Source organism: Oncorhynchus tshawytscha, linkage group LG33 (assembly GCF_018296145.1).
Source record: "Oncorhynchus tshawytscha isolate Ot180627B linkage group LG33, Otsh_v2.0, whole genome shotgun sequence".
Lineage (NCBI taxonomy): Eukaryota > Metazoa > Chordata > Actinopteri > Salmoniformes > Salmonidae > Oncorhynchus > Oncorhynchus tshawytscha.
In genome coordinates, this window is record NC_056461.1 from 28,171,578 (window position 1) to 28,199,083 (window position 27,506).

At 42.6% G+C, this 27,506-nt stretch overlaps 1 protein-coding gene across 2 annotated transcripts in view; it reads left to right on the plus strand.

The window, feature by feature from the left end:
- The window catches only part of LOC112231066 (protein unc-13 homolog B), a 122,520-nt gene that overhangs the window by 9,149 nt on the left and 85,865 nt on the right, over positions 1–27,506 (plus strand). For both annotated transcript variants that reach the window (XM_024397595.2, XM_024397596.2), the window contains exons 2-3: positions 10,835–10,864; positions 21,629–21,728. In XM_024397595.2, the coding sequence (XP_024253363.2) occupies positions 10,835–10,864; positions 21,629–21,728 (130 nt within the window). The remainder of the gene's footprint in view (positions 1–10,834; positions 10,865–21,628; positions 21,729–27,506) is intronic.

Below are 27,506 nucleotides of genomic sequence, written 5' to 3' on the forward strand. Positions count from 1 at the left end.
TTAAAGATGTCCTCCAGCTATTTAAAAAAAAAAGTTTTACTGTTTTACTTTTATCTCACTTATAAATACAGTAAAGAACACAGTACTAAAAGGTAAGAAAACTATGTTTTGAGAAAAAGTTTTTTTAGACATAACTGCAAACTTCAGTGAGTAGGGCATTCAAGGAGATGGTCTGATGGGAATCTGTGATGTCATCGGCCTCCCCCCTTGCTTGAGGGATAATAGATAAGCACACTTGTGCTATGTCATGACTTACCTGGACCTCCTATTGAGATGTGACTTTTGTTAAGTAAACCAGGTGTTATCAAATCAAATGTATTGGTCACATACGCGTGTTTAACTGATGTTATTGCAGGTGTAGTGAAATGCTTGTGCTTCTAGCTCCGACAGTGCAGTAATATTTAACAATGAGGTGAAAAGGAGACTGGAGTGCCAATTTAAGTGTTACCAGTACTAATCCTCTGAGTTAAGTAACAGTCGCAAGCGAGTCAATATTAAAATGTGCCTCGTGCTGGGCAGCTGGCAGTTAAAGTTTGAGTGGATGTAATAAATTATGTTGGTATGTAGTATTGTTAGTGGAACTGCTGTTAGCTTTTTTCTATCCCATAATTTCTTTGCTATGCTGTGTTTTTAATCTACTAAAACTAATACACCCTGGCTCAAATTATTATAACTTTTACTGCTTAGTGATATTTTGTGGTTGCCAATATCAAATATGTCCCTCTTGTCAGCTTATTTAGTAAAGAAACCAATATGGCTAGACATCAGCTGAGCACACCGTAGAGCAGATTAGAAAACAGTATGTTGATGGGGTAACTGAGTAACTGCCCCTGGCCAAACACTGATGGCTTCACACAGCCGCTTCCACAAAGATGGAGGGCTGAGCAGAGGAGAGATGAGCATCAGTTTCCATCATAATGGGCCCTCGCTTTATGGCTCTCTGTTCTGTTTTCCTCTGCTTACAAGGCATCAGCTTGATTGGGACATCATGCCATCGTGCCAACTCACAGGCCAGAGTCACAGCCTGGTGGCCTAGAAGAGCCTGTCTGGAAACACTTACAGTACCAGTCAAAAGTTTGGACACACTTACTCATTCAAGGGTTTTTCTTTATTTTTACTATTTTCTACATTGTAGAATAATAGTGAAGACATCCAAACTATGAAATAACACATATGGAATCATGTAGTAACCAAAAATGGTTACATAAATCAAAATATACTTTAGATTCTTCAAAGTAGCCATGCTTTGCCTTGATGACAGCTTTGCACACTCTTGGCAGAAATGTTCCATATGCACACAAAGCTTATTTCTGGTGCTGAGGAGTATTTCTCTCTGTAACAAAGCCCTTTTGTGGGGAAAAACTCATTCTGATTGGCTGGGCCTTGCTCCCGAGTGAGTGAGCCTTGCTGCCAAGTGGGTGGGCATATGCCTACCCATGGCAGCACCGCTGCCCAGTCATGTGAAATCCATAGATTAGGGCCTTATTTATTTATTTAAATTCACTGATTTCCTTTTGAAATGTAACTCAGTAAAATCTTTCAAATTGTTGCATGTTGTGTTTAATTTTTTTAAATTCATTTTTATTTGACCTTTTATTTAACTAGGCAAGTCAGTTAATTAAGAACATTCTTATTTACAATGGCAGCCTACCAAAAGGCAAAAGACCTCCTGCGGGAACGGGGGCTGGGATGAAAAAATTAAATAAATGTTGAGTATAGTTACAAGGATAAGTAGCTTATCATTTTTAAATGTGTGCATGCTTTTCTCATCTGAGAAAACAGTTGTTTCAATGGGAGTGTGGGGGAAAATGTTGTTTTGAAGCTAATTTCCTGCAATATGTGCCGGGATTCATCCGATACCATTGAGGAGTTTACCAGAACAGTCACGGGCTTCATCAATAAGTGCATAGATGACGTAGCACCCACAGTGACTATGCGAACGTATCCAAACTAAAAACCATGGATTACAGGCAATATCGGCTCTGGGCTGAAGGCTATAGCTACCACTCATGAAATGGGCCATGTTGACTTTGGCACAGATTCAGCTGTGACTATTGACGTGTAGCACTCACATCTGTAAATACAAAGTGCTTTTGAAAGGCTTGTCATGACACACATACACACCATCATCCAAGACACCCTGGACCACCTCCAATTTGCATACTTCCCAAACAGATCCACAGATGACGCAATTTCAAATGCACTTCACACTGCCCTCTCCCACTTGGACAAGAAAAATAACTACAGTATGTGAGAATGCTGTTCATAGACTACAGCTCAGCATTCAACACTATAGTCCCCTCCATATCTCATCACCAAGCTGGGGACCCTGGGACTGAACACCTCCTTCTGCAACTGTGTCCTGGCCTTCCTAACAGGCCGGCCCCAGGTGGTGAGGGTAGGCAATAACACCTCCTCCACACTAACCCTCAACACAGAGGCCCATCAGTGGTTTGTGCTTAGTCCCTTCCTGTGACTGTGGCCACGCACGACTCCAACACCAAGTTTGCTGACGACACGACGGTGGTAGGCGTGATCACAGACTGCGATGAGTGTGGTGGTCAGAGACAACAAATCTCTCCCTCTACGTCAGTAAGACAAAGGAGTTGATCGTTGAATACAGAAGAAAGAGGGGAGAGCACGCCCACATTAACAGGGCTGCAGTGGAGTGCGTCAAGAGCTTCAAGTTATTTGGTGTCCACATCACTAAGGACAAAACTCACACACATTCACTACATACCAGTGGCGGTCAGTGCCGTTTATGGCCTTATTTCTATTACAGCATGTTGGATGACAGTCATTCATATTCCACTCACCCAGTTCAATGTAACATCGATAGGATTGGGCTACTACATGTTACTCAAATTGTCCCTATATCCATCATGAGGTTGCTACAACCTAGCCTATGAATGGAAGTTTACAACGTAGGTGCACACAAGTCTAGAGAGAAATTTGAGATTACATACACACGCTTGCCTGCATCCAGCTTATCTAGGGTTTAATCATTAGTACAACCAGTTGCAAACAAGAGTTTTTATTGGACAAATTCAGCTATTTTTTTTATCCCAGTTTAGTTTACTTACGTTTTAAGAAATGTTTTTCAACAGAATCGACAGAATGAATACACTTTTGATCATAGCAGCCATGCTCTTCTAGCCTCTATGCACTCTCTTCCTCTCACCTTTTCCCTTCGTTTGTAGACTTCAATTAACAACACGTCAGCTGTATATGACCAGGCGAAAAAACCTTTCCAAGCCAAACCATGTCATAACCACTACACACAGCCTACATTTTTGTCCCTATATTAGCTAAAGTAACGTCCTAGTCAATATAGCTAATAGAACTAATGCGTTAGTAAACCCGCTATAATCGTGCAGCAACGTTAGTGTATATGCAGTAAGTAGTTACACCGATGGGCCCCGGTGGCAATAAATTAATAAAAACAAAAGCTTACCTTGACTTGGAAGAGTTCCAGTGTTGTGTTGGATAGTCATAGCCAGCTAGCTAACATAGCATCCCTCTGTTTGAGCCGGGTGTTTGAGTAACTAAACTAGCCAGCTGCATTTGCTAGCTATGTAAGTTAAACAAAATTGACAATTTCTCTTGCTTCTCCTTCATTTTTGAAGAAATTAATTTGTCTTTCTCTCTGAGTCAACTACTCATCACATTTTATGCACTTCAGTCCTAGCTAGCTGTAGCTTATGCTTTCAGTACTAGATTCATTCTCTGATCATTTGATTGGATGGACAACATGTCAGTTCATGCTGCAAGAGCTCTGATAAGTTGGAGGATGTCCTCTGGAAGCCTTCATAATTACTGTGTAAGTCTATGGAGGGGGTGTGCACCAAGAGTCTCCTAGGTTTTGTATTGAAGTCAATGTACCAAGAGGAGGACGGAAGCTAGCTTTTCTCCGGCTACACCATGGTGCTACCTTACTGAGTGCAGTTGAGGTTACTGTAGACCTTCATTGCAAAACAGTGTGTTTTAATTAATTATTTGGTGACGTGAAAATATTTAGTATAGTTTTATCTAAAAAGGATAACTTTTTCAATGTTTTACCATTTTTATTTTTATGAAATTCACTCTGAGGAGCCATCACTGCTTCATACGCACGCACACAAACCTAACACACACACATACCGATACAACACAAGCACAAACCCATACCCACACACTCTGTTCTTTATTTTACTCTTCTCTCCTGATACCTAGTCACTTTACCTTGCCTTCAGGTACATATCTACCTCAAATACCTCAAACCCCTTCACAGTAATCTTGTACTGGTACCCCCTGTATATAGGGGGTACCAGTACAATTGTATAAATCTGGTTCATTGTATAAAACTACTTCCCAAGTCCAATTTCTTTGACTCTTGGAACTTAGGTCATAGCTCAGCTTCTCCCAGGTTGGGAACCCCTTGTGTAGAGAATGGAAGATGGCAGGTGCATTTTAACTTGTACTTAGAAATAATTCCTCTCTCTCACTCACTCTCCTCCCTTTTGTCTCTTAGCCAATAGCTACTTAATCTCACCACCAGCAACGTGGCAAACTAAGATGGGTAAATAAATAGAGCCACACTCACTTGGGCTGCGTGTTATTCTAGCTGTGTACAGAGAGCGAGGGGGAAGAGCTGCACGTGCTGATATTAAAATCATGTACTGTCAGCTTCTGTCACTCACTGCCACCCAATCCTGTTCATCTGCCATCCAGGCCCAGTCGTTTATTTGGCTGTACATAAGGCGGGAGCAGCATTCACAATGAATCCCCTCTAATCCATCTTTCAATCCCATAACTGTTATTATATAGATACAGGAAAGGTCTGCCAAGTCTAAAAATAGATCCGAGTGCTCTAGAGGTTGTTTTTCTGCTCTTGTTTTCGACAGTGTAGATAAAAGGAGAATGTATCGTTATAGGAAGCATTTTTTAAATATTTTTTTAGATCTGGTAGGCTAACCTGCAAGACGGTTAAGAACAAATTCTTATTTACAATGATGGCCAAACCCACCCCTAACCTGGACGACGCTGGGGCAATTGTGTGCCGCCCTATGGGATAAGCATATAGCTTATCTGGGTGGGCTGGGTCGGTATGGATGTGGGTTGTGTATTAAGAGATTTGACTCTCAAAGATTACACCACATTGGTCAATATGAAAGTGTGGTCTGTCACAGACTAGTGGTGAATTGTTTTGAAACATCTGAACATTTCCATCAAAAACCTGAAACATTGTTTCTTAAGTTTAGACACATCAATGTTTTTGGCAATGCCCTTCTCAATCAGAAGAACTAATACATTTTTGACAAACCTGGATAAGATGCCTGGGCTATGCTGATCAGATGGTATACTGAGGCATGTAACTATTTTATTTTATTTTAAGTTTTTCCCCCTCATCAATCTACACACTATCCCACAATGACAAAGCAAAAACAGGTTTTTGGAAATGTTTTGCTAATTTATTAAAAACTTAAATCAAATTACATAGGTATTCGTATTCAAACCCTTTACTCTGTACTTTGTTGAAGCCCCTTTGGCAGCGATTACAGCCTCGAGTCTTCTTCGGTATGATGCTACAAACGCGACACACTTGTATTTGGGGAGTTTCTCACATTCTTCTCTGCAGATCCTCTCAAGCTCTGTCAGGTTGGATGGGGAGCATCGCTGCACAGCTATTTTCAGGTCTCCAGAGATGTTCGATCGGGTTCAAGTCCGGGCTCTGGCTGGGCCAATCAAGGGCATTGAGACTTGTCCCGAAGCCACTCCTGCGTTATCTTGGCTGTGCGCTTAGGGTCATTGTCCTGTTGGAAGGTGAACAATGACCCAAGCCCAGCTCAGTTAACTCATGACTCTCAAACCCGCATGTGGGAGCGTAACCATAGCCTCAAACTAATTAGCATAACACAGCGGACATAAATCTTCCTAGAAAATCTTCCTATTCATGAAAGTCACAAATTAAATATATTGAGACACAGCTTAGCGTTTTGTTAATCACACTGTCATCTCATATTTTCAAAATATGCTTTACAGCCAATGCTAGACAAGCATTTGTGTAAGTTTATCATGGCATAATGCTATGGCTAGGCTCTGCTACCAGCAGGCAACATTTTCACGAAAATAAGAAAAGCAATCAAATTAAATCATTTACCTTTGAAGAACTTCGGATGTTTTCACTCAGGAGACTCCCAGTTAGATAGCAAATGTTCCTTTTTTCCAAAAAGATTATTTTTGTAGGTGAAATAGCTCCGTTTGTTCTTCACGTTTGGCTGAGAAATCGACCGGAAAATGCAGTCACTACAACGCCAAACTTTTTTCCAAATTAGCTCCATAATATCGACAGAAACATGGCAAACGTTGTTTAGAATCAATCCTCAAGGTGTTTTTCACATAACAATTTGATAATATATCCGTCGGGACAATTGGTTTCTCATAAGAAGCGATTGGAAAAATGGCTACTTGTGTACTTTACGCAAGATTTTCTGCGGGAGCCATCATGTGACCACTTGCTAAATGTGGTCCCTTACGGCTATTCTTCAACATAAATGCCTAAAACGACGTCACAATGCTGTAGACACCTTGGGGAATACGTAGAAAACGTAGGCTCATTCGTAGCTCATTCACAGCCATATAAGGAGTCATTGGCATGAGGCGGTTTAAAAAATATGGCACTTCCTGATTGGATTTTTATCTGGGTTTCGCCTGTAACATCAGTTCTGTTGCACTCACAGACAATATCTTTGCAGTTTTGGAAGCGTTAGAGTGTTTTCTATCCAAAGCTGTCAATTATATGCATAGTCGAGCATCTTGTCTTGACAAAACATCCCGTTTTAAAACGGGAATGTTTTTTTATCCAAAAATTAAAATACTGCCCCCTAGTTATAAAAGGTTAACTTCTTGACGCTACCCATCCCTGTCATGGGATCATTTTCGTCAGCAACCACTGAATAGCATAGCACAACAGTCAAATAATATTACTAAAAAATATTCATATTCATGAAATCACAAGTGCAATATTGCAAAACACAGCTTCAAGAGGTTAATGAAATTGCTTATCCCAGTTACTAATAAGCATGCAACCATTTAAGAAAATGACTGTAAAAACTGTTAAATACTGTGGATTGACGAGGATTTGAAAAATTGTGTGGTTGAGAGGGATGACGCAAAAGGAATGGCAAATAAGTCTGGCTGCACAGCCGATTGGCAAACATACTACAAATTGAGAAATCATGTGACTAAATTGAATAAAAAGAAGAAACTACACTATGAAACAAAGATAAATGACATAAAGAAATATAGTAAATAGCTTTGGAGCACCTTCAATGACATTATTGGAAAAAAGTTAAACTCAACCCATATTTTTTGAAACCGATGGCTCATTCATCACAAAACCGACTGATATTGCAAACTACTTTTAATTATTTTTTTAATTGGCCAGATAAGGAAACTTAGGCATGACATTCCAACTACAAACACTGTCACTACACATCCAATTATATCTGACCAAATTATAAAAGACAATTGTAAATTCAGTGTGGAAGAGGTTAAAAAATTGTCTATCAACAATGACAAGCCACCGGGGTCTGACATCTTGTATAGAAAATTACTGAGGATAGTAGTGAACGTTATTGCCACTCTTATTTGCTATATCTTCAATTTAAACCTACTAGAAAGTGTGTTCCCTCAGGCCTGGAGGGAAGCAAAAGTAATTCCGCTACCTAAGAATAGTAAAGCCCACTTTACTGGCTCAAATAGCCGACCAATCAGCCTGTTACCAACCTTTGTGAAAAAAATTGTTTGCCCAGATACAATGCTATTTTACAGTAAACAAATTGACAGATGTTCAGCACGCTTCTAGGGAAGGACATTCAACAAGCACAGCACTTACACAAATGATGATTGGCTGAGAGAAATTGATGATCAAAAGATTGGGAGCTTTTTTGTTGTACTTCAGTGCAGCTTCTGACATTATCAATCATAGTCTGCTGCTGGAAAAACGTGTTTGTTATGGGTTTACACCTCATATCACTTAATCCGATATAGCCAAAGACACGACACACATGATAACATACACATGGATTTTGTGTTGTAGATATGTGGTGTAGGGGCCTGAGGGCACACACTTGGTGTGTTGTGAAATCTGTTATACAATTTTTTTTTTTAAACCTTTACAATATATTTGTAATTACCTTAATTTTGTCGGACCTAAGGAAGAGCCCGATTGGCAGCAGCTGATGGGGATCCATAGCAAATACAAACCTTCACCCCAGTCTGAGATCCTCAGTGCTTTGGAGCAGGTTTTCATCAAGGATCTCTCTGTACTTTGCTGTAGGTTTCCTCCAGATGGGATGCTTGGCATTCAGGCCAAATAGTTCAATCTTCAGACCAGAGAATCTTGTTTTACATGGTCTAAGAGTCTTTTAGGTGCCTTTTGGCAAACTCGAAGCGGGCTGTTGTAGTGGAAATGTCCTGTATTTACCAAATCATGAGAGCAAACCACCACACAAGTCAGAGTTATCATAAAGTCCATCTTTAATTATTATGAGCTCCATCACAACCCTGTGACTCTCAGATCAATTCAGTGTCTAAATGAATTTTCTGAGAGTGCTTATACATTGCAACTGAGATCCTTTATAGCAAAGACGCACATAGCCAGACAGCATTGGCTATAAATTATCGTTCAGCTTTGGTCTCCTAAACTATGTTCTTATCTCGCTCTTGGTACCACTCAGGACCAACACCATTACCTCACCCAATGGCATATATCAAATACACCCCCTCCTGGACAAGATCACAGAGAGACAGTGACTGGCACACAGACATTGTGGAGCCAAGAGATAATTGGTTCCCCCTCAATCTTCCCTTCACATGGTTTAAAAGATACCTTTACATATGAAGACGAGCTTGACCTCTCCCCTTTCTGTGGCCCAGGTAACTGAACCCTGACAGAGAACAGATAACTGCAACCGGCCAACACTATAGTACAACAAAATACATTCTAAATGACAAGTATCTCACAAGCATATTATGAAAATAAAACATCTTATCTATGTTACCCAACTAATTCTGATTCTGCCACGACACTGTCATGTACCCTTTACTGAGGAGTGGCTTCCGCCTGGCCACTCCACCAAATAAAGGCCTTACTTGCCTAGTTAAATAAATAAATAAATACCTGATTGCTAGAGTGATACAGAGAGTGTTGTCCTTCTGGAAGGTTCTCCCATTTCCACAGAGGAACTCTGGAGCTCTGTCAGAGTGACCATCGGTTCTTGGTCACCTCCCTGACCAAGAACTTTCTCCCCCTATTGCCCAGTTTAGCCGGGCGGCCAGCCAGTTCTACGAAGAGTCTTGATGGTTCCAAACTTCTTCCATTTAAGAATGATGGAGGCCACTGTGTTCTTGGCGACCTTCAATGCTGCAGATATGTTTTGGTACCCTTCCCCAGATCTGTGCCTCGACTCAATCCTGTCTCATTGCTCTAAGGACAATTCCTTCAACCTCATGGCTTGGTTTTTCCTCTGACATGCACTGTCAACTGTGGGACCTTTATATAGACCGGTGTGTGCCTTTCCAAAACATGTCCAATCAATTTAATTTATGACAGATGGACTTATATCAAGTTGGAAACAGGATGCACCTGAGTTCAATTTTGAGTCTCATAGCAAAGGGTCTGAATACTTTATTTTTAATAAATGTGCAAACATTTCTTAAAACCTGTTTTCACTTTTTCATTATGGGCCATAGTGTGTAGATTGATTAGGGAAATGATTTATTTAATCAATTTTATAATGAGGCTGTAACGTAACAATGTGGATAAAGTCAAGGGGTCTGAATACTTTACGAATGTGCTGTACATGCAGCTTCTCTTCTGTCATAACTTCTGAATGAATGTTTTAGAATGAATGTTTATGAATAGACTACAGTTTGTTTTGGGTGCATATTTTATGTGGTTGAAATACTGTCTTCTTGCATAAGTTTCAAAGATGACACATTACACGCACACTTGTTGTATCATTTTTCTGCAAGAAATGCCTAATTCAGCAGGAGTTAATATTATGCTACATATGAGAGGTTATAGGTCTACAGTCAGTGTACTGACTTCAGTTACTATTCCATTTAACCCATATGAACTTCAATTAGGAGTATTCGGTGTATTCATGGATACAGGGCTATTCGTTAGCGGGATTTAAAAGTTGCATGTAAACAGCTTATTCCGTGTAAGACCTTATCTGGTACACTGTGCGCATGTAAACGTGGTCAATTATTAACAGTGGTGGATTCTATTCCCCCATGCCACTTTTTTTTGTTAGTATTTGGTGCTTCTCAAAAATGTGATAGGCTGGTGTTTTCTGCTGATAGGTTGAGAGAATATTGTGATGCTCACTCAGACACGTCTGGCCACGTCTAATACAATCCTACTCCATGCTTCATCAACATGTGCCCCATCTGTCGGTCTGCATATCAATGAATGTCAGAACTCACCGACAAATGTCATGTGCCCTTGTTTTTCTGTCGTTGTGGTTGATAACACATGGCTGATTGGTGTCCATGTGACTTCTTTCTGGTCCGTGATTCACTGATCCGGTTACACTCTCAGCATGACGGATATCCTGGCTCTGACTGTGGCCTCTTAGGGGGACACCGAAGTGACGTGAAGTGAACACCTGATCACATTAATTGTACACAATGTAGGGCTAGCTTACAGCAATCAGCCTTATCAGAGTCCGTATGATATCCTTGAAGTAAATCATGAGCAGGCATAACGACTTGCTGTCTAGGTTTTATTAAAAACACAGTTTTATGTCTTTTGTTTTCTAACAGTTGTTTTCTCTTTCTATTTCAGTAAAGAAAGCCAAACTCCAAGGATCTCCAGGTAAGTCCTTAAACTACCTCTTTATTGAGGAGTTATGTACTCGAATGCTGACCGAAACTAGGACTGTTTGTGAACCTTTTTAAAAAGCCTTCATAGCAGGAAGTCATTTGCACCTACTTCTCCTGTAGGACAATCAGTCAGGGCAGTGGTTGGTTGACTTTTGTATTAGCGTAATCCAATGGGGCTTTCTGTCCCTGCTTCCCGCCTAGCTCTATCCCATGTGCTGCAGGTGAGCTGCTCAGCAGTAGTCGTGTGTGCGTAAAATCACTGGGGAAGCTACTGGCATATTGCAACCTATGTGTTTTGATAATTGTGTTGTTTGCTCTATAACCTGTTAGTTCATACGCCTTGACACTGGTATATATGCCTAAGGCCGAGACAATAAGAAGTGGCAGAATAAATTCAACCACACCTTTCATCACAAAACCGGAGAGCAACCTCTGTCTGGTGAAGTCTACAAAGCATATTGCATGTAACAAACAGTTACATAACCTACAGCACGGTCAAGCAAGTTCATGTTTCTGACATTTTGGGACCACTAAACAACTATTGATTTAGAACCACGGAGAGTTACTGCAAGTCTCAAACAAACAGGAGTTGCCTCCACTATACCAGCACCATTTCAACTTTATCAAATCACCTCTGCTTAATATAATACAGTGACAACTAAAAGATACCAATAACAATTTAGTCCTATATACGTAAGCTAAATATGATTTGGCTCGCCATGGTTCTGATTTATCTCTCTGTGTGTGTGTGTGTGTGTGTGTGTGTGTGTGTGTGTGTGTAATCACAATTGGAAAAGGGACCTAAGGTCTCAATGTCTCCCCTATCAAAATAAAGGCTACATTAAAAATTTTAAAAATGCTAGCTAACTAGCTAGCCACCGGAGGACAACAACACAGGGAGATGCAACAATTCAAGTTTTTTCTGTAAATGTCATTTTTCACTTGATGTGATTGGTATGATGCTTATTTTTTTAGGGTGCAACTGAACCATTCATATATGAGCTCACTCAGTTTAGCTCACTGCTGATTGAATATTATTTTATACCTTTTCATCCGGGTAGGCCAAATGACCGCTGGCTTCCCTTGCATTCAATGCTACGGGCAGCAACAATGTCATACACTTTTTGACCAGACAGCATCAGATAGATCTATCGATAGATAGATGGGCTACACATACAGAGACAAAGGGGTGCTGTTTCGGGTGCTGTTTCGTTTGCTCTGATCCTTTCTCCGGTGAGAGACCGTACATTCAGCCTCTTGCAAATTGAATTAAAATTTGGAAACGGAGACATTTTTTTTTTTTGCCAATTTTTGGGGAAGCCTGGCTTCCCCTGGCATCCATGAATACATGCCACAACTGGTCAGATCAGTGCTGGCAAAATCCAAATCCCCACACTGTTTGCCCTCACTCCTATCTCATAAACCCTATGACTGTGTTATTGTGATAGACGTTTACTCTGTTTTATTTTGTATTATATATTCCATGTTAACTGCTATTGTTTGAGTGTTAATTCATTCGGGACTAATAAACCAATTAGTTGTTTGAGTGAATGCAGTCCTCACTTCTCTTTGATTGACTTTACATTCATAATTTTGTATTGGTAAATCCTCATTTAAATTTGCAAACATATCATATGCTTTTGTGTTCCACCTTTACATCCTTGCTTTTACTTGACTCAATTAGTTAATACTAGAACACTAGTTGTTTAGGATTAGCTCATTGTCTCTAGTCTCTTAATAATTGCATGACGGTGCAAGATAGACACATGTACAATAGCCTTACTCTGGTGATGCAACGGTTAGTGACCTGGCAAGAGCCATCAGAGACGCACAGGCCGTATTGCATTTGGATACACATGATTATGGAATCCGATTTTGACCCAACTACAGCTAAATATTTTGACTTGGATAGATTCATTTGCAGTGGAAAAACTGACTGGTTGGGCTTGACATGAATTGGCCCAGAATACAAATATACACATACATTTGATTGTTAGTGCTATTTGCAAATACTTACGTACCACTATTTATAAAACACAACTACCCAGGTGTGCCCTGTGACAGAGGAATATGTCTTCTATGACATACAACATTGATGAGAGGTCCAAATAGTAAATGTCAGCCTTCCAACCATCCGTGTTTTTCTGACTAATTTATTGGAAAACTGATGATGTGTCAATAATGAATGAAGACACTTGACTAAGGCATGTGTGGTGAGTTGGAGCGAAAGACTGAGGGGTTCTGTCGCTTGTATGACTCAGTAACCTGGACAGATCTTCTGTCTACTTTCAGAGTGTGGGTACTTATCAAAGTCTGCTGTTTGATGGTCGGTCCACACGACAATCCAAGTGTGCTCTCTGTGTGCGTGCATGTGCGGGTGTGTGTTATGACAGAGGGTGGCCGTTTCTTTCTGGTAAGATGCTATCAGTCCTTTGTGCAAGGTGGAAGAGCTCTTTCAGATAGAGACCACAATCACTAAGTGGCTCTAATCTAATCCAGGCCGCCTCCTCCTCTTATCTTTGAACTTGTATTCATGAGAAGCAGCAAGTGTGGTCCAAGACGAGGCATGGGGCATCTAATTAGTAAGGGGGAGATGGGGAGTGTCTCCAGATCATGGTCGTAATGTCTGTATTGCTGACTGGCCTCCTGATACTCTAATTAGACCTGTTTCTTCTCAACCCAGAGCCCTAGGCCTGGCTGTTTACCTGATGTCCCCACTGGAGACCTGTACTGAGTGTACAAAACATTAAGAACACCTTCCTAATATTGTGTTTCACACCCTTGTGCCCTAGGGGCATGGACGCTACAAGGTGTCGAAAGCATTGCACAGGGGTACTGGCTCATGTTTACTCCAATGCTTCCCACAGTTGTGTCAAGTTGGCTGGATGTCCTTTGGGTGGTGGACCATTCTTGATACACAAAACCCTGCAGCGTTACCGTTCTTGACACACTCAAACCGGTGCTCCTGGCACCTACTACCATACCCTGTTCAAAGACGCTTAAATATTTTATCTTGCCCATTCACCCTCTGAATGGCACACATACACAATCAATTTCTCAATTGTCACAAGGCTTAAAAATCATTCATTAACCTGTCTCGTCCCCTTCATCTACACTAATTGAAAGTGTAGATGAGTGACATAAATAAGGGATCACAGCTTTCACCTGGATTCACCTGGTCAGTCTGTCATGGAAAGAGCAGGTATTCCTAATGTTTTGTACACTCGGTGTATAGCTTACAGCAGGTTTCAATATAACTAGACCTCTGGGACTAACAACATACTGCATTACCTCATTAGTGTCAATCAATGAATTGTTTCTGTCTCTGTGAAATGTGGTGTGTATCAGGGATGTACGATATATCGTTGGTACCTAGCTAGCACCAATACAACGAGCCTGAAAACAATGACCTGCAGTCATTTTCATTATTCTTAGCCTCTCTGGGGTAGGCGGGACGCTTGCGTCCCATATGGCCAATAGCCAGGGAAAATGCAGAGCGCCAAATTCAAATACATTTTAATAAAAATCAAACTTTCATTAAATTACACATGCAAGATATCAAATTAAAGCTACACTCGTTGTGAATCCAGCCAACGTGTCAGATTTCAAAAAGGCTTTTCAGCGAAAGCATAAGATGCTATTATCTGATGATAGCACAACCGTAAACAACGAGAGTAGCATATTTCAACTCTGCAGGCGCGACACAAAACGCAGAAATAAAATGTAAATCACGCCTTACCTTTGACGAGCTTCTTTTGTTGGCACTCCTATATGTCCCATAAACATCACAAATGGTCCTTTTTGTTCGATTAATTCAGTCGATATATATCCAAAATGTCAATTTATTTGGCGCGCTTGATCCAGAAAAACACTGCTTCCAACTTACGCTACGTCGCTACAAAATATCTCAAAAGTTACCTGTAAACTTTGCCAAAATATTTCAAACTACTTTTGTAATGCAACTTTACACATTTCTAAATGTATATAATCGATCAAATTGAAGACGGGATGATCTGTGTTCAATACAGGAGCAAAACAAACTGACGCTACTTTTCTGGTTACACGCCTCTATCAAAAGGTACACAGGAAGTGACGTTCGTTCTGAGCTATGGTACTTCTTCATTACACAAAGGAAAAACCTCAACCAATTTCTACAAACTGGTGACATCCAGTGGAAGCGGTAGGAACTGCAGAAAAGTCGATTAGAATTCTGGATTCCCCATGAAAACATATTGAAAAGACAGTGACTTCAAAAAAACAAATCTGAATAGTTTGTCCTCGGGGTTTCGCCTGCTAAATAAGTTCTGATATACTCACAGACATGATTCAAAAAGTTTTAGAAACTTCAGAGTGTTTTCTATCCAATACTAATAATAATATGCATATATTAGGATCTGGGACATAGTAGGAGGCAGTTCAGTTTGGGCATGCTATTTATCCAAAAGTGAAAATGCTGCCCCCTACCCCAAACAGGTTAACAATGATTTAGGAATCCTTGTAAGTATTAGCTATCAAATCAAAGTTTATTCGTCATGTGCGCCGAATACAACAGGTGTAGACCTTACAAGGAAATGCTTACTTACAGGCTCTAACCAATAGTGCAAAAAAGGTATTAGATGAACAATAGGTAAGTAAAGAAATAAAACAACAGTAAAAAGACAGTGAAAAACAGTAGCGAGGCTATAAAAGTAGTGAGGCTACATACAGACACCGGTTAGTCAGGCTGATTTGAGGTAGTATGTACATGTAGATATGGTTAGAGTGACTATGCATATATGATGAACAGAGAGTAGCAGTAGCGTGAAAGAGGGGTTGGTGGGTGGCGGGACACAATGCAGATAGCCAGATTAGCCAATGTGCGGGAGCACTGATTGGTCGGGCCAGATGAGGTAGTATGTACATATGTACATGAATGTATAGTTAAAGTGACTATGCATATATGGTAAACAGAGAGTAGCAGTAGCGTAAAAGAGAGTTTGGGGGGGTGGCACACGAAGCAAATCGTCTGGGTAGCCATTTGATTACCTGTTCAGGAGTCTTATGGCTTGGGGGTAAAACTGGAAGCCTTTTTGTCCTAGACCTGGCACTCCGGTATCGCTTGCCATGCGGTAGTAGAGAGAATAGTCTATGACTGGGGTGGCTGGGGTCTTTGACAATTTTAAGGGTTTCTCTGATATCGCCTGGTGTAGAGGTCCTGGATGGCAGGCAGCTTAGACCCAGTGATGTACTGGGCCGTGCGCACTACCCTCTAGTGCCTTGCAGTCGAAGGCCGAGCAATTGCCATTACAGGCAGTGATGCAACTAGTCAGAATGCTCTCGATGTTGCAGCTGTAGAACCTTTTGATGATCTCAGGACCTATGCCAAAGCTTTTTAGTTTCCTTTGGGGGAATAGGCTTTGTCGTGCCCTTTTCACGAATGTCTTGGTGTGGTTGGACCATTCTAGTTTGTTGGTGATGTGGACTCCAAGGAACTTGAAGCTCTCAACCTGCTCCACTACAGCCCCATCGATGAGAATGGGGGCGTGCTCGGTCCACCTTTTCTTGTAGTCCACAATCATCTACTTAGTCTTGGTTACGTTGAGGGACAGGTTGTTATTCTGGCACCACCCGGCCAGGTCTCTGACCTCCTCCCTGTAGGCTGTCTCGTTGTTGTCGGTGATCCGGCCTACCACTGTTGTCGTCAGCAAACTTAATGATGGTGTTGGAGTCTTGCCATGCAATCGTGGGTGAACAGGGAATACAGGAGGGGACTGAGCACGCACCCGTGGGGGGCAGATGTGTTGCTACCTACCCTCACCACCTGGGGGCGGCCCGTCAGGAAGTCCAGGATCCAGTTGCAGAGGGAGGTGTTTAGTCCCAGGATCCTTAGCTTAGTGATGAGCTTTGAGGGTACTATGGTGTTTAACGCTGAGCTTTAGCCAATGAATAGCATTCTCACATAAGTGTTCCTTTTGTCCAGGTGGGAAAGGGCAGTGTGGAGTGCAATAGAGATTACATCATTTGTGGATCTGTTTGGGCGGTATGCAAATTGGAGTGGGTCTAGGGTTTCTGGTGTTTATGTGAGCCATTACCAGCCTTTCAAAGCACTTCATGGCTACGGACGTGAGTGCTACGGGTCTGTAGTCATTTAGGCAGGTTGCCTTTGTTATTGGGCACAGGGACTATGGTGGTCTGCTTGAAACATGTCGGTATTACAGGGACATGTTGAAAATGTCAGTGAAGACACCTGCCAGTTGGTCAGCACATGCTCAGAGCGCACGTCCTGGTAATCTGTTTGGTCCCGCAGCCTTGTGTATGTTGACCTGTTTAAGGTCTTACTCACGTTGGCTACGGAGAGCGTGATCACACAGTCGTCCGGAACAGCTGATGCTCTCATGCCTGCCTCAGTGTTGCTTGCCTCGAAGCGAGCATAGAAGTGATTTGTAGACTACTTTGTAGTCTGTAATAGTTTGCAAGCCCTGCCAGATGGCGAAGTGTGCTATAGGCCTGGAGCATGGTGCTGGCACTTGTGGTACTGGGCCGAGGACACGCACAGGAAGCCTGGTGTGGGGAGCTGCCACCGGAGGGCTGGTGTGTGGAGGTGGTACTGGATAGACCGGACCGTGCAGGCGTACTGGAGCTCTTGAGCACTGAGCCTGCCCAACCTTACCTGGTTGAATGCTCCCGGTCGCCCTGCCAGTGCGGCGAGGTGGAATAGCCCGCACTGGGCTATGCAGGTGAACCGGGGACACCGTGCGCAAGGCTGGTGCCATGTAAGCCGGCCCAAGGAGATGCACTGGAGACCAGATGGGTAGAGCCGGCTTCATGACACTTGGTTCGATGCTTACTCTAGCCCAGCCAATACGAGGAGCTGGTATGTACCGCACCGGGCTATGCACCCACACTGGAGACACCGTGTGCTCCACAGCATAACACGGTGCCTGCCCGGTCTCTCTAGCCCCCCGGTAAGCACAGGAAGTTGGCGCAGGTCTCCTACCTGGCATCACCATACTCCCTGTGTGCCCCCCCCAATACATTTTTGGGGCTGACTCTCGGGCTTCCATCCACGTTGTAGTGCTGCCTCCTCATACCAGCGCCTCTCCGCTTTCGCCGCCTCCAGCTCTTCTTTGGGGCGGTGATATTCTCCAGGCTGTGCCCAGGGTCCTTTTCCGTCCAAGATTTCCTCCCATGTCCAGGAATCTGGATTTCGCTGCTCCTGCTGCCGCTGCCTGTTACCACGCCGCTTAGTCCTTTTTTGGTGGGTGATTCTGTTAGGGTTTTCTTCCGGTGAAGGAGAAGTGGACCAAAATGCAGCGTGGTTATTTGGATACATGTTTAATAAAAGATAAACACAAACAATACAAAACAATACACGTAACGTGAAAACCTAAACAGCCTATTCTGGTGCAAACTAACACAGAGACAGGAACAATCACCCACGAAACACTCAAATAATATGGCTGCCTAAATATGGTTCCCAATCAGAGACAACGTTAAACACCTGCCTCTGATTGAGAACCACTCCAGGCAGCCATAGACTATTCTAGCAACCCCACTAACCACAATCCCATGACCTACAAAAATCCCAAGACTAAACACACCATATAAATAACCATGTCACACCCTGGCTTGACCAAAATAATAAAGAAAACACAAAATACTAAGACCAGGGCGTGACACATGAAAAGTATACAGTGGGGCAAAAAAATATTTAGTCAGCCACCAATTGTGCATGTTCTCCCACTTAAAAAGATGAGAGGCCTGTAATTTTCATCATAGGTACACTTCAACTATGACAGACAAAATGAGAAAAAAATCCAGAAAATCACATTGTAGGATTTTTAATGAATTTAGTTGCAAATTATGGTGGAAAACTGTTGTTATTGACCAAATACAAACGAAGCGGTAACGTTATATATTTATAGCCAAAGCCAATTTATTTGTGTTAATAGAATGTGAATGTGATCAAATTTGGTTTATATTCTAACTTTGGTTGGTAGGCTAACTAGGCCTTTTTTAATTCAAAATGATTGACTGGAATTAATCACATCAACAAATAGTGATGACATAGACTGGACTGTGTTAATGTGCACCTGTAACTTTTGAATTACAGATGTAGCCTATATAGGCCTACATGATGCAGCCCCTGCTCCACCCTGTTAGTCCTATTGTCGCATCGCAGTTGAGACAAAAGTTTGGACACACCTACACCTACTCATTCAAGGGTTCTTCTTTATTTTTCCACATTGTAGAATAGTGAAGACATCAACTATGAAATAACACACACAGAATAATGTAGTAACCAAAAATGTGTTAAAAAAAATCCAAATATATTTTAGACTCTTCAAAGTAGCCACCCTTTGCCTTGATGACAGCTTTGCACACTCTTGGCATTCTCTCAACCAGCTTCACCTGGAATGCTTTTCCAACAGTCTTGAAGGAGTTCCCACATATGCTAAGCACTTGTTGGCTGATTTTCCTTCACTCTGCATCCAACTTATCCCAAATCATCTCAATTGGGATGAGGTTGGGTGATTGTGGAGGCCAGGTCATCTGATGCAGCACTCCATCACTCTCCTTAGTCAAATAGTCCTTACACAGCCTGGAGGTGTGTTGGGTCATTGCCCTGTTGAAAAACAAATGATAGTCCCACTAAGTACAAACCAGCTGGGATGGCGTATCGCTGCAAAATGCTGTGGTAGCCATGCTGGTTAATTAAGTGTGCCTTGAATTCAAAATTAATCACTGACACTGTCACAAGCAAGGCACCATCATACCTACTCCATGCTTCACGTTGGGAACCACACATGTGGAGATCTTCCGTTCACCTACTCTGCGTCTCACAAAGATACGGCGGTTGGAACCAAAAATCTAAAATATGGACTCATTTCCACTGGTCTAATGTCCATTGCTCGTGTTTCTTGGCATAAGCACGTGTCTGCTTATTGGTGTCCTTTAGTTGTGTTTTTTGTTGTTGCAGCAATTCGACCATGAAGGCCTGACTCACCCAGTCTCCTCTGAACAGTTGATGTTCAAATTTGTCTTTTACTTTAACTCTGTGAAGCATTTATTTTGGCTGCAATTTCTGAGGCTGATAATTCCAATGAACTTATCCTCTGCAGCAGAGGTAACTTTGGGTCTTCCTTTCCTGTGGCGGTCCTCATGAGAGACAGTTTCATCGTAGCACTTGATGGTTTTTGCGACGGCACTTGAAGAAACTTTCAATGTTCTTGAAATGTTCCGGATTGACTGATCTTCATGTCTTAAAATATTGATGGACTGTCGTTTCTCTTTGCTTATTTGAGTTGTTCTTGCCATAATATGGACTTGGTCTCATGCCAGAATAATCAGAAACCTAGGCATTCTACTTCTGTTTTCAAGTTTTTTCGACGTGCAACTCGTGCTTGACAGCAGGCCTGACAGCCAATGATCCACTATATGGATAGCCACGCAAGCTTCACCCTCATGTCGGTTCTAACAAGATAGGTAGTGCTAGGTATCTACAGCCAATCCTGTAGGGGCTTAAAACTAGAGTGAGCTTCGATTGGTCAATAGCACCACAGCGCACGCGACAAAAGTTCAGCTTTCAACAACTTTGGTCCCAACCTGTTCATGTTCCCTCACCCATGCTCGCATCAACCAACGGCCCCCCGCCCACTTCGCTTCCCCTTATTGAAAATGAATGGAGTTCTGTTGTTTCATCACCCCCAGCGTGCTAGATGGACTTCTGCTATGAGAGCAATAGGATAAAGTGACTTGCGCTCTGCTCACCCTGACCAAAATGTACACTTTCATTGTAGCAGAAAAAAAACAATAGATTTTGCAACACCCCAGTGTAGCTATATTGGGCTACTGGAAAGGCAAAAAAAGAAGACCTAATGGGACAACAAGAGAGCAGTTGTAACTGGTCATGATCATGAGAAAGAAGTTGGCCCCACTTCTTTGTGACCTGTGGTGCCACCACATCTGCCCCTACAATAAATCTGAAATTATTTGCCACTACCTGCTTCACAGTGATGACTTTTAAATATGTTTATAAATCAAACAAGGTCTTTTAACCTTGGTCTTTAAATTGATGGTATGAGAGATGACAGAGACCTTTTCTGCTGTAGAAGCTGGTCTCGCCTGTCTCTGCATCACGTAGTCCTACTGTACTGGCCTATGTCTGTGTCAGAGGTGAAATGGTAATCATGCCCAGAGCTATATTAGGGTGGCTGCTCTGCAGTGAGTGAATCACATCAGCCAGGAGAGAGGATGGATGGCTAGGCTATATCTGCTGCCTGCCTGGCTGTGTGGCACTCCTCTGTAGTGAGATTACCAGGGTCAGTGAATTGGTCTGGGTGCAGGGCGGTGGGGGGAAGGGATGGGGAAACTGACTTATCTGCTTTCACACGCCGACTGTCCTTCAGTCACACAAAGTCAAAGTGAAGCAGTTGGGATAGTAACAGTAATGCTAGATTGGCCATCATTGCTACGTCTGCCACCACAATTGTCTTTCTTACCTGTACACAGAAGCTCTCCATCTGGCAAATCATTTGACGTCATGCAGATTACTGCTCATGTCCTATAAAGACAAAGTAGTATGGAGACTTGGTCTCCTACATGTACACAGTAATCTACTCTTTTTTTTCCTTTCAACATGACAATCTATCTTTGTAATGTGGTGAGCATAAGTACTGTTAGTACGAATATTAAATATCAGTACCTCTTCCCACCATTACTTCATTTCATTATATGCATGCTTTTCACCTCTTTTCCCCTCCTTTCTGTGTTGCAGGTAAGTTCAATAGCTATGTGACGCTGAAGGTGCAGAATGTCAAGAGCACCTCCATTACCGTGCGAGGGGACCAGCCATGCTGGGAGCAGGACTTCATGTTGTAAGTGACCAGTAACCACACACTTTTTAGACCTCTCTATTCCTGTCCTATGCACTCAGTCTTTGTTTATTTGGATCCCCAAATAATTTTGCAGTAGCTTCTCTTCCTGACATCCACACAACACGACAAGTAACGGAACACTGATACACTGATACACAGGACAGTCACACACATTTTTAATACGAAGTGATAGGCCCCACAAGCTCACAGAACAGGATTGCTGAGTGCTGAAGCGTATAATGCGTAAAAATCGTCTGTCCTCGGTTGCAACACTCACTTCCGAGTTCCAAACTGCCGCTGGAAGCAACATCAGCACAATGACTGTTCATCGGGAGCTTCCTGAAATGTGTTTCCATGGCCGAGCAGCCGCACACAAGCCTATGATTACCATGCGCAATGCCAAGCGTCGGCTGGAGTGGTGTAAAGCTCACCACCATTAGACTATGGAGCAGTGGAAATGTGTACTCTGGAGTGATGAATCATGCTTAACCATCTGGCAGTCCAATGGATGAATCTGGGTTTGGTGGATTCCGGAAGAATTCTTCCTGCCCCAATGCATAGTGCCAACTTTAGGGTTTAGTAGAGGAGGAATAATGGTCTGGGGCTGTTTTTCATGTTTCGGGCTAGGCCCTTTAGTTCCAGTGAATGGAAATCTTAACGCTACAGCATTCTAGACGATTCTGTGCTTCAAACTTTGTGGCGACAGTTTGGGGAAGGCCCTTTCCTGTTTCAGAGATCGGTGTGGAAGAACTTGACTGGGCTGTACAGATCCCTGACCTCAATCCCATCAAACACATTTGGGATGAATTGGAACGCCGACTGCGAACCAGGCCTAATCGCCCAACATCAGTAACCGACCTCACTAATGCTCTTGCGGCTGAATTGAAGCAAGTCCCCTCAGCAATGTTCCAACATCTAGTGGAGAACCTTTCCTGCTGTTATAGCAGCAAAGTGGGGACCAACTCCATATTAATGCCCATAATTTTGTAATGAGATGTTCAACAAGCAGGTGTCCACATACTTTTGGTCATGTAGTGTATGTCGTATAAGCCACAACATACTTGCTGTGTGTGGCGGATAGAATACCAGTGGTCTGTCTGGAGGCTCTGTAAGTGTCAAGTGTCACATTTTCATACAGTATCAACATAGAATCAGGTAACATCAGGTTTGTTTTGTTTAAATGATGATCAGAACGATGAAGGGAGGGTCTATGGCTCTGAGCTCAACAGACTTATTGTAACAGTACAGTATATCCTCCATGCTCAGCCACCTAACACCTTTATTTGATTAAGGCTGACTGTCTTTTGAAATTATGCAGCAGACGCAACCACCTGAGTACTCTTCCACTCAGACAGGTGAGAGCAGGGCAGCTAGTCTGCCTCTGGTGCTAATGCTATGTAGCTACAGTTCAGGTTTATGATTTTCAGACAGTAATATGTGAGAGCAGGCCACAGTCGGGGATTTCCAGGAATGTTTTGTCCCCGTTGTTGCCTGCCAGGTGGGTTGTTGTTTCGGGAAAGTTAGCTTACCTTTTCTCACAACTATTCACTTCCTCATGGTTACTCATCTAATTTCCTCTTTTCAGTGTTCCGTATGTAGGCTGGGCAGTTTTTAGCTCCAGGCTTACTCCTGTGTGTGCGCATCTGTGTATGCAATTTTTATGATATTTTTCCACATCTGTTTCAAGGATGTTTCTGAGTGTAAATGCTTGGTTCTGTAGTACTGTTCATGAAACACAATGCATTAGCACTTGTCAGCGAGTCTGAAGTTTACTGTTGACTTGAAACTGGCTCTGCTGGATTCCTTTCTTCTCCAATGACGTGTTTCCTTGCCAGAAAGCTGTAGCCTCTTGGTTCTGTGGGTCAACCTTTTATGTAACAGATTCACATAATTGATTTTGATTGCATACTATGTAATTGACTCACATAGTACTTAAGTGGATGGATGCACCTTTCTCCTTTTAATGAGATAGCAGATTGCCAAATGGTATTTTGGTTTGTCAGGCCAGGCTTCTGTTTCTATGCTAGCCAGAGGGCCTTGGAGACTAGAGTCCAGTCCAGACTACAATTTCCTTGTGAGATAATGGCCATCCCCACCAAGAGACCGGCTCAGGCCACCAGGGCTGACAGAAAACGGGAATGTAGCGAAAGCTATGGATCAATATATACACCGTACACCCCAGCTCACCTTATTTCTAGAGCTGTTTCCATAGCTCCTGTGCTATGCTGCTCAGTCATTAGAGACGGGATATTGTTCTTTAGGGATACAAATACAACGCTGGGGGTGTTTTGTGTTCACTGTTAGAGCTTAGCCTATGTAATGTTTAAGAGCCTTCATGAGATTGTCTCATTGAACTGATGGCTTATGTTTACACTAACTGTGATGGTGTTGTCTTTGATTGTGTTGTCTCTCACTGTTTCCGCAACAGGGTGCTCCAGGAAGTGACATAGAGGAGAGCCTTAATGTTTCTGTGCTTGAATTTTAAAAAAAATATATATTTCACCTTTTATTTAACCAGGTAGGCCAGTTGAGAACAAGTTCTCATTTACAACAGCGACCTGGCCAAGATAAAGCAAAGCAGTGCGACACAAACAACAACACAGAGTTACATGGTATAAACAACCGTACAGTCAAAAACACAATAGAAAAATCTATATACAGTCTGTGCAAATGTAGTAAGATTAGGGAGGTAAGGCCATGGTGGCGAAATAATTACAATTTAGCAATTAAACACTGGAGTGATAGATGTGCAGAAGATGAATGTGCAAGTAGGGATACTGGGGTGCAAAGGAGCAAAAAAATAAGTGACAACATGGGGATGAGGTAGTTGGGTGGGCTATGTACGAATGGGCTGTGTACAGGTGCAATGATCGGTAAGCTGCTCTGACAGCTGACGCTTAAAGTTAGTGTGGGAGATATGACTCCAGCTTCAGTGATTTTTGCAATTTGTTCCAGTCATTGGCAGCAGAGAACTGGAATGAAAGGCGGCCAAAGGAGGAGTTGGCTTTGGGGATGACAAGTGAAATATACCTGCTGGAGCGCGTGCTACGGGTGGGTGCTGCTATGGTGACCAGTGAGCTGAGATAAGGCAGAGTTTTACCTAGCAAAGACTTATAGATGACCTGGAGCCAGTGGGTTTGGCGATGAATATGAAGCGAGGGCCAGCCAACGAGAGCATACAGGCCGCAGTGGTGGGTAGTACATGGGGTTTTGGTGACAAAATGGATGGCACTGGGATAGACTACATCCAATTTGCTGAGTAGCGTGTTGGAGGCTATTTTGTAAATTACATCGCCAAAGTCCAGGATCGGGAGGATAGTCAGTTTTACGAGGGTATGCTAGGCAGCATGAGTGAAGGATGCTTTGTTGCGAAATTATGCTTTGTTTCTATATTTAATTTTGTATTGGAGATGCTTAATGTGGGTCTGGAAGGAGAGTTTACAGTCTAACCAGACACCTAGGTATTTGTAGTTGTCCACATATTCTAAGTCAGAAACTGTCCAGAGTAGTGATGCTAGACGGGCGGGCGGGTGCGGGCAGCAATTGTTTGAAGGGCATACATTTAGTTTTACTTGCAGTTGGAGGCCACTGAAGGAGTATTGTATGGCATTGAAGCACGTCTGGAGGGTTGTTAACACAGTGTCCAAAGAAGGGCCAGAAGAATACAACATGGTGTCGTCTGCATAGAGATGGATCAGAGTATCACCAGCAGCAAGAGCGACATCATGGATGTACAGTGCCTTGCGAAAGTATTCGGCCCCCTTGAACTTTGCAACCTTTTGCCACATTTCAGGCTTCAAACATAAAGATATAAAACTGTATTTTTTTGTGAAGAATCAACAACAAGTGGGACACAATCATGAAGTGGAACGACATTTATTGGATATTTCAAACTTTTTTAACAAATCAAAAACTGAAAAATTGGGCGTGCAAAATTATTCAGCCCCCTTAAGTTAATACTTTGTAGCGCCACCTTTTGCTGCGATTACAGCTGTAAGTCGCTTGGGGTATGTCTCTATCAGTTTTGCACATCGAGAGACTGAAATTTTTTCCCATTCCTCCTTGCAAAACAGCTCGAGCTCGAGCTCAGTGAGGTTGGATGGAGAGCATTTGTGAACAGCAGTTTTCAGTTCTTTCCACAGATTGTGAAATGTGGCAAAAGGTCGCAAAGTTCAAGGGGGCCGAATACTTTCACAAGGCACTGTATACAGAGAAAAGAGTCGGCCCGAGAATTGAACCCTGTGGCACCCCCATAGAGACTGCCAGAGGTCCGGACAACAGGCCCTCCGATTTGACACACTGAACTCTATCTGATAAGTAGTTGGTGAACCAGGCGAGGCAGTAATTTGTGAAACCAAGGCTGTTGAGTCTGTCGATAGGAATGCGGAATCGAAAGCCTTGGCCAGGTCATTGAAGACGGCTGCGCAGTATTGTCTTTTATCGATGGCGGTTATGATATCATTGAGGATATGGCTGAGGTACACTCATGACCCGCTCGGAAACCAGATTGCATAGCGGAGAAGGTACAGTTGGTTTCGAAATGGTCGGTGATCTGTTTAACTTGTCTTTCGAAGACATTAGAAAGGCAGGGTAGGATAGATATAGGTCTGTAACAGTTTGGGTCCCTTTGAAGAGGGGGATGACTGCGGCAGCTTTCCAATCTTTAGGGATCTCGGACGATACGAAAGAGAGGTTGAACAGACTAGTAATAGGGGTTGCAACAATTGCGGCTGATAATTTTAGAGAGGTTCCAGATTGTCTAACCCAGCTGATTTGTAGGGGTCCAGATTTTGCAGCTCTTTCAGAACATCAGCTATCTGTATTTGGGTGAAGGAGAAATGGAGGAGGCTTGGGCAAGATGCTGTGGGGTTGCAGAGCTGTTGACCGGGGTAAGGGTAGCCAGGTGGAAAGCATGGCCAGCCATAGAAAAATGGTTGAATGAAGCCTCAAAACACTCATCTGGTTGCCATGGAGATAATCAGTTAGGCATTACTCCATCCTACCCCTGCTTTTGGAGCGTCTTTTAGAAAGTAATGGGAAAAATAATAAATGCAGTAGAATACAAGGTGTGTTCTGTGTAGTGCTTATTTTCAAGCGTTTTCCAAAGCCTTTGTGTCCCTGTGCTGCAGGAGCCTGTTCATTCCCATCTCACTCCACAAACAATGGGGAGCTCAATTATATTATATCAAATATTTAATTAATCAAATGTATTTATAAAACCCTTTTTACATCAGTCAATGTCACAAAGTGCTGTACAGAAACCCAGCCTAAAACCCAAACAGCAAGCAATGCAGATGTAGAAGCATGGTGGCTAGGAAAAACTCCCTAGAAAGGCTGGAACCTAGGAAGAAACATAGAGAGGAACCAGGCTCTGAGGGGTGGCAAGTCCTCTTCTGGCTCTGCCGTGTGGAGATTATAGATGTTCAAACGTTCATAGATGACCAGTTGGGTCAGATAATAATAATCACTGTGGTTGTAGAGGGTGCAACAGGTCAGTACCTCAGGAGAAAATGTCAGTTGGCTTTTCATAGCTGATCATTCAGAGTTATAGACAGCAGGTGCGGTAGAGAGAGAGTCCAAAAAAAGCAGGTCTGGGATAAGGTAGCTCAAAACATAGTGAATGAAACCATTATACATTTATTAGACAATCACTGTGTCACTGTCTTTCTACTGATCTCTATCTCTGTATTAATGGATTTTTGAATGCTGTTTTCATGGTGGAGTGGGTCTATGGGTTCTTTAATTTGTGTTTCCATGATGCGGAACGATAGAGAGAGC